The 13,155-nt window shown below is 33.4% G+C and overlaps 2 protein-coding genes across 2 annotated transcripts; one reads left to right on the forward strand and one right to left on the reverse strand.

Moving 5' to 3' along the window:
* Positions 1–5,385: 5,385 nt before the first annotated feature.
* On the forward strand, positions 5,386–7,083 carry LOC146533642 (uncharacterized). Its single transcript, XM_085194551.1, has 3 exons — positions 5,386–5,504; positions 6,610–6,745; positions 6,821–7,083. The coding sequence occupies exons 1-3, from the start codon at positions 5,493–5,495 to the stop codon at positions 6,946–6,948; spliced, it is 276 nt and encodes a 91-aa protein (XP_085050677.1). The 5' UTR covers positions 5,386–5,492; the 3' UTR covers positions 6,949–7,083.
* A 229-nt stretch (positions 7,084–7,312) lies between these two features.
* Positions 7,313–11,425, reverse strand: LOC146533643 (nucleolar protein 9). Its single transcript, XM_085194550.1, has 7 exons — positions 11,121–11,425; positions 10,144–11,014; positions 9,645–9,798; positions 9,202–9,330; positions 8,582–8,731; positions 8,032–8,187; positions 7,313–7,549 (listed from the first exon to the last, which is right to left on the reverse strand). The coding sequence occupies exons 1-7, from the start codon at positions 11,317–11,319 to the stop codon at positions 7,328–7,330; spliced, it is 1,881 nt and encodes a 626-aa protein (XP_085050676.1). The 5' UTR covers positions 11,320–11,425; the 3' UTR covers positions 7,313–7,327.
* Between the last annotated feature and the right edge of the window lie 1,730 nt (positions 11,426–13,155).

The following is a 13,155-nucleotide window of genomic DNA, read 5'->3' on the forward strand; positions in this document are numbered from 1 at the left end:
TTTTAATCCAAGTGCTCGAGTTGACTATGACCGCAAGTGTAAGCCTGCCTTCAAAAATGGACTATCCAACACGAGTAAATTTTTTTCAAGTCAATATTTCCTGAAGTTATCACGTCCAAACAAATAAAAACATATATTTTATTTTGAACATTACCAAAACCCAATTTACTGTGTTTATAGTAACAACATATTGATGGTAATAATATATTTTATGCATTTCTAGAAAACAATAATAATGTGAACAAATACATTTTCATCATTTATTTTTAAATAAAATTGTGTTCACACCAGGTTTGTTAGTTATGTTTGGAAATATTTTTAAATTGTTTTTTATTATTTGTATTTATTATTTTCAATCCATACGTTGCAATATTAATTCGCTAAGAATCTTTCAAGGACGAGATGCTGTTCCTGGAGAGTTTCCGTATGCAGTTTCTCTAGCTGCGAAAATTATCGGAGGGACAGAATCAGGATTATATCAATCTCTTTGTACTGGGAGTATCGTTACACCAGTATGGACATTGACTGCAGGACATTGTATTGAACTCATACGCAGTATTCCTATCCTAAAAAAAAATATCTCTTCTTCGCTGGTCATCCGTTATGCAATTAACACGGAGAAGAAGCATCATGAATGGGGTGCCAGTGATATAATTAAATCTGTATTGCATCCTGGTTATAAACAGATAGCTTATAAAAATACGCCTATGTCTATAATTAATGATATAGGTTTGCTGAAAACAAGTAAGGCGATAATTTCAGTGCTGGGTGTATTTAGCTCGGTTGATTATCGCACATTGTATGGACACAAAGTTTCAACATTTGGGTTTGGATTGACCAAATCAGGAGATGTCGTAGATGATGCTCTGTCACTTAATAAAACTCTTCAAGTATATGAAGCGATAGTTGTTAAATGTTCTTGGACATTTCTAAACTATCAATTAGCTAATACTATGCGACCAATATTTTGCTTGTCCTGGGAGTGTAATAAGCCTGCAAAGTCTTGTCCTGGAGATTCAGGAGGGCCTGTCATTCACTCAACTGGTATCATAGGAGTTCTTACAGCTGCTAGCGGAGAAACTTGTGATACGATGAAAAGTGTATTTGTTGCGGGAATGTCAACACCACTAAGTCCTTACCTTAACTGGATTGTAACACAAATAAGAGACACATGAATATGTAAATTCTAAGTTATTTTTGCTTTAAGTTTAATAATAGATGTCTACGCATTATTTTTTGGTAACGTCTGTGAATCCGAATATCAAACGGAGTGTAAGTAGTGATTTTTATAATATTACTAAAAATAATTCATATCGACTGATTCTAAATAGTAAATAGGTACATATGTTAATAAATATCTATTTTGTTCTTGTTATTATGGCGTTCCGAGCGTGCCAGTTGAGCACAGTAATAACAGTAAATATCAATAATTTCGATAACTATTCTTTGATTTGAGGCCAGTTGTGGCTTATAGGCACAAAACGTGATTGTAAAACCTAAAAAAGAAAATAATATTAATTCAAAGTAAAGAATTAAATCAAATATCAAGCTTCACGCTGTACGCGGACAGCAGGGCAGGCAGAGAGAACGTAGTGTTAAGACACTCCATTCCCCACTTTCCGCTGATTTCTGGAGGCACAGTGGCGTGGCGTGTGAGTGGCGGAACTCTACGCCGCGGTTTGCTTCAACACCAGAGCAAAGGAATGGAAATATATCATCTCGTCGAGTGGGGATCGAACCCACATCAATCGCATATAGTCACACGCTGTCCCACTCCGCCATTACAGCTATGGAATAGTATACAACGTGCGTGTTATAATAAATATGAAACCCTTCATTTCGAATTTTCTGCACCATTTGACAACAAAAGAAAGCAAAGTGAATCTTGTCGCAGGAAGCTGCTTTTCGTAACAAAAGATTAGCCTCCGGGAAAATGTATCATTACAAATATATACAGCTATATACATAGACTAGCGGCTCTCCCGCAGTTTCGCCTGCGTGGACTGTGTTATTATTAATTTCTCCATGAGTACCTACGTTCTATAAGTGACGTCCATGCAAAATTTGAGACTCCTAGCATTTGTAGTAACGAAGTTTCATACAAACTTTCAACCCCAAAAACAACCCCTTAGAAGTCGAATATTGCAAATTCCCGTCTATACAGCGAGCACCTACGTCTTACTAATAACTCCTATGCAAAATTTGAGATTCCTAGCACATGTAGGTTCTGAGATTTCGTGATGAGTGAGTGACCTTTCAATTTTATATATATAGATAGATGAGGAGAGGCACGTTGTGAACGCGACGTCTGTGGCTTCAATTCCCATTCGAGGTAATGAAATATTTAACGATTTCATTTCTTTGCTCTGGTTACGGGGAAATAAGTGACGTTCAGCTCTGCAACAGAAAAGAGAATCAGACAGGAGGGAACGGAAGTGTGTTAACACTAGGTTCCCGGGTTCCCTCTGCCTACCCTTTGTGGATTCAATGTGGAACTAAAGAAATACGTATAGATATAATATTTTAATACTGAGCGGAGAAATTAAATCCAATTGTATCTATCCTAACTAAAAATATTAAGAATATTTCTTATCATATTGAATGTAATTAATAAATTGACTTAAGATCACACAATCAATTAACTTAATTATTTATTTGTTATCGATCCACTCGAGGGTATATCTAAATTTAAATTTAAATACTTTTTTTTAGTGATTACTCTTGTAAGTTCATACAAGTGGTTGTCCCACGTGTCGTGTCGTGTCGTGGTGTCAACTTCGTTTCGTAAGAATTGTGAAATTTCCTCTCCTCGTTCTTCCCTACAGTGTTAGGAGACTGGTAACATATCACATTTAATTTCTTCACGTTGTCTAGTATGGACAGTGCGTTGTTTGTCAGTCGCTTGTAGGAGCTTTGTGTTTCGTGTAGACGGTTGTTGGTTTGATTCCCAAGCGGATTGAGGAATCATTTTCATTTCTTCACTTTCCTTACCCAAAAAGACGCAGCATTAGGTTTCTCCACCCAACACGCAGTGTCTCGAAAATTGGGTGGTGCGTGGGGAATGTAGTATCTCATTCCTAAGTTTCCTTAGCTTTATGTGTTAGATACATCGACAATAAAATACAATAAAATAAAATAAATACATACAATAATATTCCGCAGTGTATTCTAGGTTTGCCACTTCCAAATTTTAAAATATCTGTAAAAAAAATTCTAACAAGTAAAGCTTACTACACTGTTCAAGATTATTTAGAGGATAAGCATGTATGGAATTAATGTCTATTGAATGTAATGCAGGATAGCTGCCAGCAAATATAATAGAGTGTACCATTGATTTCGAAAAGAGCAACTGTTGAGTTTCTTGCCGGCTCTTCTCAGCAGAACTGCCTTCCGAACCGGTGGTAGCTTTTTGTTCATATGTTCATTCGACGATTCAAAAGTGCTTATAATAATTGCCTATTTGAATAAAGAATATTTTGAATTTGAATACAAAAAGCTTGTAGCTAAAAAAAGTGTTTCATTAGTAAAGAATTCATTTATTTCTTATTAAAATACTATACATATTACTTATATACTCCGATTTCTTTGTGATATATTTCTATATATTAAAGAATATGTACATACACATAAGATTAACACATACTTATCACTCTTAGACCTGCCTTACGTAGGGATTGAACCTGTGCCCTATGACATTGATATCAGGGTCATTACATTTAAAATATAACACTAATAACTTTACTGTAACTTTCCCAAGACATAAATTTTCCTTATTTACATTGAAACTATTGACGTGTTCTTACTTTACAAATTAAACAATCTTACTATTGTTCTTTTGAATGAATCATTAATATGACTAAGGAGCCACAATGTGATGAGTAGACTATATTTGTTTTTGGGCGTAAATAATGTATGTTTAAGATTTTTGTTTTGGAGGGCATGTATGAAGAGGTTGATGACAGTGGACGAGGCGAAAGAGTCATGTAGAGACCGTAGCGTTGGGCGCTCCGTTCTCTGACTATCCTGCTGGGGATTTGTTGATAAAATAAATTAAATCAGCATCACAGCAAGGTAGGCAGAGGGAACCTAGTATTCAGACATTCCGTTCCCCATTTTTCGCCGAATTCTAGAGTCATTGCGTGTTGAGTGGCGGAATTCAACGCCGCGCTCTCCCACTACACCGGAGCGAAAAAATGAAAATTTAAATAAGCATGTCATTTCCTCGAATGGGGAACGAACCCACAACCAGTCGCGCTTACAGTCACACACTTGTGTGATATACGTAGAACTAAAATAATTTCACAGGACGTAACTTTTACAAAAAATATATATCTATAAAAATACACACATAAACATACATACATTGAATCTTTATATATAATTATTTAAATATAAGTCTATATATTCAATTTGAGGCGGTTAACATTTAAAAGACCGCGGAAACACGTGAGGTCATTATATGAGACATGATCATTTAATTCAATATACCTAATGTGAACACCCATTATGTTTGTTTGTTTCACAAGTAATAATTAAGTAAATAATAGTCTTACTTGGACATGATAATCTTACTAAATCAGGAACCAGAAAATAGTGACTTATCTCTTTCTTAACGTTTTAAAGTATTATTATTGTACAGTGGGAAAAGAAAAATGCTTTTTTGGAAAATATAAAAAATTGAATCTATCATAACAATATTTGAACTAGCTCTTCTTGAATGAAAATGTTTGTGACCTAACTCAATCCGTAGTGATAATTTCCTACGAATTACTAATTTCTAAAGAAATTTTCTTTTACTTGTATTGTATTTGTATCAGTTATACGTTAATAAACGTCCCTCAAGAGGTTATTAATTTGTTTATATATTTTTATCACTAGGTATTTCCTTTGTATTTTATAGGTTGTACGCTTATTGTAAAAGCCCACTTTTTTAATACAAAAGGTTATAATTTTAATTGATCTTTACAATGCGGAGGACACGTTTAAATCAAAATATATTAAGAGAAAATATTATTTGTGTCTTTATATTTAGATACATATAAAAATATCTTCTATATTTTGCCGTCTGCCTGTGTTAGGTAAAATGTTCTTTTTAGGTTTCCGCTATATCCTGCATATAGAAGGGCGAGCTAAGGGAACCCAGTGTTAAGGCACTCCGGTCTTTACTCTCTGCCGAATTTAAAAATTGCGTATAGAGTGGAGTAATACATAAAAAAACTGTCTGGCCTCTTACAAAACTAGGTAAATGACAACCTAGATAAGAAATAACCATTTCCTCAATTAAAGATTGAACCCACATCTATCACGTTTACATTCGAACATTATAATTGAGCCACAATGGTGTGTACATATAATATAGTAATTTTTATAAGCAAAATCACAAAATATGAGTAGTAGTGTGGCGTGAGGTCATACGAGTAGTGTCGTAGTGTACTCGTACAGGTCATCTAACCCGTTTAGTTCAGTCTTGTTTTACATTACAAACTGACAACATGCGGTTTTTGGTAAGGATATTTATAAATTAATATAATATTTAATTTTATTGCGGCGTTCAGTTCTGCCACTCAACACAACAAGTGGGGAACGGAGTGTCTTAACACTAGGTTCCCTCTGCCTACCTTGCTGTGTGCGGGATACAGCGTGAAGCTGATTTAAAAAATATATATTTACTTTTCTTTTTTTTACTTTCACGCTCTATTGCATACAAAGCAGCGTAGGCAGAGGCAACCTGAGAACCTAGTTTTATATAGAGACATTGCATTTTGAGACGCGAAACTCAAATATAAAGCACATTTAGATTGTTTTAGTATTTTTTTTCTCGTCTCGTTACAATATTTACAAATTTATGAGAAAATATTTTTGAAGGCTTCTGTTTAACTTGCAATGTTTGCATATAAGCCATTCTGAATTTTTTTTTTATCACTTCAGGCTATATCCCGCTTACAGCATGATGTGTAGAAGGAACGTAGTGTTAACACACTTACCCGTCCACCGTCAAATTTTCGAGATTTTATTTTCAATTCCCTGCTCCGGTAACCAGGCATAGCGCGGCGTTGAGCTCGTGCACTCAAAACGAAATGTGCGGGATACAGCGGGAAGCTAAAAAATAATAATAATAAAACGCAATCAGCACACGCTGATTGTTAGTTATATTTGTTACGTATTTCAAATATCTTACATATTTCGTATACATTTATAGTAAGTAATCTACATTATTAATTATTATTAATATGGGCATATAGATGTATTTCCTTTTTCTTTGTATTTTATACGTGATGTCGATTGCATTGCTTTTATTTAAGTACTTAGTTATCAGAAAATGTAATTGATTGTTAGAAAAGTAGCATAAAATTCTTTGACATTTGTGCTATGATGGTCTTAATGTTTTTTTAGCTTTACGATGTAAGTGTTCCACATATAACAGGATAGATAGCGGGAACCTGGTTTCGAACATTCTATCAAATTTTCGAGACGATGCATGTTAACTGCACGCTGCACTTTGTCTTCTTATCAGAAGGAAGGACAACAATTAAAATATCTCTTTCTCTCCAATAATAATCGAATCGACAATATTATTTGTCTTAATTATAAAATTTAAATGTTTTCCAGTTATCCTTAATCATAGCCTGCCTGGTGCTCGTCTTGGCGAGTTCAGCGCCCACAGATCCTTACAATTGGTTTATGAACAGACCGTCGCAACGATTTGTAAGATATAGCCCATCTAAAGTTGAACCTGGTGTGAAAGGTACTTGGATTAATTATTAATTTATTACTCGTCTCTTTTATTTATAGATTATATAAAACTTCTTTTTTTTTTCAGGTTACAACCCCCAACCACCATCACTAAATCTAAGGAAAGGCGAATATATGTGCGGAAATAAAGTATGCAAGTTGAAACCCGGGGAAGTACCCAAGGGTTGTAATGGAGTATGTCAATACCCGGTCTAGATACTAGATATTAAATATGTTTAACTATTAAAAAAGTCTGTTTTTAATACTCAAACTTATTGTAAAAATTCAAATGTAACATAGATTTTTAAAATAATAATAAGTGTGCCAATAAATTTAATTTTAAATAATTAATATGTTTGTATTGTTATTCCTTAATAAAAGATGGCATAAGGAATAAAAAACTTTGAAAAAAGGTGGAATAAAAAATAGTAAAAAGGACCCAATATCATATCTTTTAACAACCAAAAATAGTTGCTTTTATTTCAAATCATGTTTTTGTAATATCCTATATATAAAAAACAGATTAAAAATATTTTAATACATAGTAGTTTGAGCCACAGATAAAAAAATTAAACCAAAATAATCAGAAAACTATTTATTTCAATTTACTCTGCTCCCATTTGTTCTGCGACAGTTTAAACGTGTTCACATCCAGTTTAGTTGCAATGAGGCGACCATAGTTAGTACTGTTCAGTAAATTACTTTTATCCGATAACTCTGTCATTATTTTAACTTTCTGTTCGTTGGTAGCGGCTTCGAATACTTGTTCGAATGCTCTGGAACCGTGTTGGGAAAGCGCTAACTTTTGATAGTATCCCTGTAATTAATATTTATTAGTCAAAGATTTTGTTAGTTAATAGTCAAAAAAGCATTAAATTAGTAATGTTTTTTTTTAAATATCCTATTATGTTTACGAAATTATTACAGATATGACATATTTAATCTTTTGTAGCTTCATCACAGGATGCACATACAGATCCTGCACATATTAGGATTTCTATTATGATACTTCAATTCCTCACTTTCCGCCGAATTTAGGAGGCATTGCGTGTTGAGTGGCGCAACCCAACGCCGCGCTTTGCCTTGCTCTGTACCATAGCGAGGAAAAGAAAATATTATTTATTTTTTTCTCGATTGTAAAATTCTTTTTTTCATTTACAGTCATACTTTTGTGCCTCTATACCACAACTAGCTAGCTAGCTAGCTTTAATATTTATTAAATGTAGTAACTACTATATTTAAATGAAATATTTAATTTTTTATAACTTTTTAATTTCAATATAAATTAAAACAACTAACCTTCAATTTCCATATCAGTTTATCCCTGGCCTTAACACCTACAAAACTTCCCTTACAGATCGCATCGGCGACATGGCAACCTTTCGGATCACTAAATATATAAACTAATTCTTCTGAAGATTGTTCTAGAAGACCATTGATCGCTTTCGCTGGACGCTAAAATCAATAAATAGAAAAAATATCACTATATTAGGCTTTCTGTAATTTTTGCGCAATTGTTATTTAAAAAAATAAAAATAAGAAAAAAATACTGAAATTAAATCAGGACGATTCCTGGACGTTCACAACTCGTTACTCACACTGTAAGGTTTTTTTAGCTTCACACTTTATCCCATACACAGCCCTGGTCTGCCTGAGCTGGTCTGTTCCCGCCCCAGGAATTTACATACACGGTACGCCCATAAATCTAGTGTTAAGACACTCCGTTCTCCATGCGTAAGCGCATTGTAAGCGCATTCTTACAAGAGCGAGGATATAAAACAGTATGAATGAGTGAATGTATGGAATGTATGAATGTATGAATGATGAGTTCATAAACATATATACTAACCTGAAAATCCAGCATAGTCTGCAATATAACAGATCCGTGTACATTTATGAAGTAATCCTTGACATCCTTGGTGCCCAGCGGTAATAACTTTAAACATTGTATGGGAAACTGGTTCAAATTGTCGGCACAATTTAAAGCTTTTTCTAGATTCTGCAAGAGAATTTTAATGTTAAGTTAAAGTATTGAGAACATCAATATCACATTTTTTTTAGATAATTTATAAAAAAATTGAACGTAGTGGGTTTTGAATCTACACCTTTTGTATGTCATCCAAGTGCTCTGGCTACTATACCACGTTCTCATCAAGCTAATAACTTATTTATGTAGTTAGCATTTTTTATATGGATTTTAGATAGTAGGGGCTATAAAGCAATAAACTATACATTTAAGAATATATTTACATATTTCTACATTCTATTTGTATCAAAAAGGACTCTAAACTTCCAAAACTTTTCATTTTACCACTCTGGTAAACCAAAGCACGGCGTTGTGTACCGCCACTGAATATGCACATATTTTAAGATTAAGTAAAGAATAACGAGCCTTAACACTTCGTTCCTACTCTCGACCTTGCTATATGCGGGATACAGCGTCAAGCGAAAAACATAATAAAATAATACCTGAACAAATTGCATTTGCTTAGATTTCATTCTCAAACATGCTTTGGCTATAGCGACCAACACTCCGGTGTTACCACACGCTAGTAAAGCACTGTATTTAGTTGATAGTTCTTCAAACATGGGCTCAAACTGAAAAAAATATGTTATTATAAAAAAGTATTGTAAAAGAAATAAAGAGGAAGAAAGAGGCCGTAGTGACGCAGGCGCACGAGTGTGCGACTGTGAACACGACATGTTATGGGTTTGTTTCCCTCATGAGGAAAGAAAATATTTAATATTTTGCTCTGATAACCTAGCAAAGCACGGCGTTTCGCCAAAGTGGGGAACGGGAGTGTCTTAATGAGAACAGATTGTGGTTCCCTTTGCCTACTCTGCTATGTGTACAGTAGTGTTAATACAGAGTGAAGTAAAAAAAAAGTGTTATATATACTTCTGATATATACCTCTTCCTTTATCTGACAGTTATCAAAGAGTCTCTGAACAGTAAAGTTCAACATGGGCAGAGTAGCGAGCTGACCCAATCTATTTATGAAACATCTTGCATATATTTGTGTGTATGTCTTCTTTTTAGATACAAATAAGGCAGCTTCTAGTAATCTGTAATTATAGAAAACATATTAAAAGTAATAAAAAAAATATATTTTAATGTAACATGGCTCGAACCTGCGCTATTTGGAAATTGACCAAGCGCTCTAACCACTAAACTATACATTACCATCAAGCTACGTCGAAATTTTTATAAGAGCAAAATTTTACAAATTTTCACTACACAAAGATAATTGTCAAATCGAATCATTAATCCATCCCTACTAAAAAGTGTGTAAGTCGATGGAACCCACCATCATTACATTTACAGTTTCTACCATCATGGTGTTATGTTATGGTAAAGAAATTGCTATTTAAAATTATGATGAAATAAAATGTTATTTTAGTTTAAATTACCTGACAGCAGATTCTGATTTAAAAACTGGTGGCAAACTAGAATCTGACACCTTCTGATCATCTGCTGTGTTGTCATTAATAATGTTATCACTTTTCTTATCATCCTTCTCGTCATTATCACCTATTTCAACCCAGTCTTCTGGTGCAAAACTTTCATTTAACAGCTTTTTTATCAAAGACTTAGTTAAATTTTTATCAACATTCTTTATAGAGTACAATAATATTTGTAAGAGTGCTGACGTAATATTTTGGTATGGCAGATCTTTAAACTGTGGCCATACTGTCAATCTATTCGCAAAATCTTTGACAATTTCCTTGTATTCATCTGGAGTTACTTTATACTTCATTTCAGTTTGATGGGGCGGAATTCCTTTCTTATCTTGTACTGTTTCTTTAAACATATTAACTTTTGGTTTCTCACCTGGTAGTAGAGTGATACCACTCAAGCATTTCAAAACTGATCGTAATATATGATTAGCATATTGATCCCAGACAAAATCTTCTAAGTTGTTTAGGGCATATTTGGCAATTTTTATTGTATATTCATTGCATTTTTCTATATGTTCTTCTGTATATTTGTTGTCTTTTTTCCTTTTTTTCTTTGGTACTTCTTCAGTTTCTTCGATTTCAATTTGTAAGTGTTCAGTTGCTCTTTCACATGAAACTCTGAGCAAAGTTTCTATTATATGACTGGAGAAATTGTCAGAACACAATTTGCGGAGTTCTGGAGATAGAACATCTATATATCTTTCTAGATCTTCTGAAGATGAGTATGGGAGGAGTAACTCAATGAGTCGACAGCCCAACTGATTGCCAACTACATTTAGCTCTTCACCTTTAGTTCTTTCTAGAACATTGTTTACTAAAGCTTCTGAAATAGTAGATATTGATTTATCAAATTCAATACATTACATGTGAAGATATTTGGATATTAAATACTATTGTATAAAGTTAACCTTAACTTAATAAAAACTTACTTCTTTCGTCAGGATCTGCAATTCCTTGTTTAATAACGTCCAAGATCCCTACAAAATATTGGTACAATTCCTCTGGTATTTGCGTACCTCGACCCATTTGCCCTTTCTTGGCATATTTCTTAGCATTTGATAAAAAGTTTTTACGTTTTTTCCTCTGCCTTTTTTTTTGGGGATCATTATCATGGTTTTCTTCGCCCATTGTTACTTAATACAATCGAAATTGATGATTTTACACTGTTAAATTAGTTTTGTTTATGTACAAATCGAACTGCAGGTGGTAAACCTAAATAAAGGTTATACTTAAATGTCAACGTCAAACTCATGCTCGATTATTTTTAAATAAACAGATTATATTATAGTCTATGGTAAAAGGGCGCACGAAGAATAAATGAACAGTACGGCACAATCCACCGTATATAATAAGTCTAAGTTACCACAAAAACAATTTAAATATAAAAAATTATATACATTTACACACAACCTGTGACGATAGTTTTATTTTTTAAATAAAAATTAGTAAATTTTTCAAACTGAAGTAAAAAGTTATTTATAAGGTAAATAATTAGAGATATAATTACACTGCTTAAAATTGACAGAAATATATATCCTTGACTTGGTTAACTAAATTTTTAGTTTAATACTTTTATGTTTTAACTTTTCTACAATGTCGATTATTATGCTCTATTTTTTTACGTACCTACAAGTGTTACTACAATTAGTGTAGACGCTGAAATGAAACTTCACCCACAACTGAAACCTTGACTGAAGCACCACTTTTACAAATATTTCCAGAATTTTCTTGCGAAAAATGCTTTTTGTTATTTAGTTCTTTTATTACATACGTAAGATATAAACATAAGCCACCGAGAGCGAAAAGTGGTTTTACTACTATGAAACTATGTTCACTTTTAAAAAAGAATGGTCTCTGCAGACCAAGCTATATATCTATCTCTATAATCTAGATATTGCATGGTTTGCGAAATTTAACTCCGCATTTTGTCTAAAACAGATCGATTGAACGAATATAATTTAAGTGTTATCGCTCCCATAGACGGAGATCGGGCTTTCAACATTAATAATGAAATAAAAAAAAAATGTACGACCGTGGCGCATGGGCACAAGCGCGTGACTGTAAACACCATTATTACATACTTCGATTCGACTCTCACTCGAGTAAATGAAATACGAGTATTTTCATTGCGGTGTTGAGTTCCGCCTCTTAACACGAATTCGGCGGAAATAAGGGAACGGAAGTGTCTTAACCAACTTTCACCGGCGCTCTAACAATTAAAAAGTCTATATGTGTGTAGTATGTATTAACAATATCATACCTACGTATTATTATCAATGAATCTGTATATACTCTGCTTTTGGTTTGCCCCATGTAAGCGTCGCTTAAACAGTGTCGAGTAGCAATGTAGAGACTCGTATAGAATATTAACAAGCAAATAATGATTCATATCACCTATCTTAAGTTCCAGAAAGCTTTAATAGATGGGTACTGGTAAATTTTATTTCAAATTCAAATTCAAAATATTCTTTATTCAAATAGGCAATTATTATAAGCACTTTTGAATCGTCGAATGAACATATGAACAAAAAGCTACCACCGGTTCGGAAGGCAGTTCTGCTGAGAAGAGCCGGCAAGAAACTCAACAGTTGCTCTTTTCAAAATCAATGGTACAATCTATTACATTAGCTGGCAGCTATCCTGCATTACATTCAATAGACATTAATTCCATACATGCTTATCCTCTAGATATTCTTGAACAGTGTAATACGCTTTACTTGTTAGAATTTTTTTTACAGATATTTTAAATTTTTGTAGTGGCAAACTAAGAATACACTGCGGAATTTTATTATATACACGTATACTCAGACCCATAAAGGATATATTAACTTTCTGGAGGCGAAAACTTGGTGTAACAAGCTTATCTTTATTTCTCGTTTCTATCATATGATTGTCACTATGTTTACTATGACAATGTATATTTTGTCGGACGAAGAGAATGTTATAGTATATAAATTGGGAAGC

Source organism: Heliconius melpomene, chromosome 12 (assembly GCF_056956725.1).
Source record: "Heliconius melpomene rosina isolate 202511_hmr_F chromosome 12, ASM5695672v1, whole genome shotgun sequence".
Taxonomy (NCBI): domain Eukaryota; kingdom Metazoa; phylum Arthropoda; class Insecta; order Lepidoptera; family Nymphalidae; genus Heliconius; species Heliconius melpomene.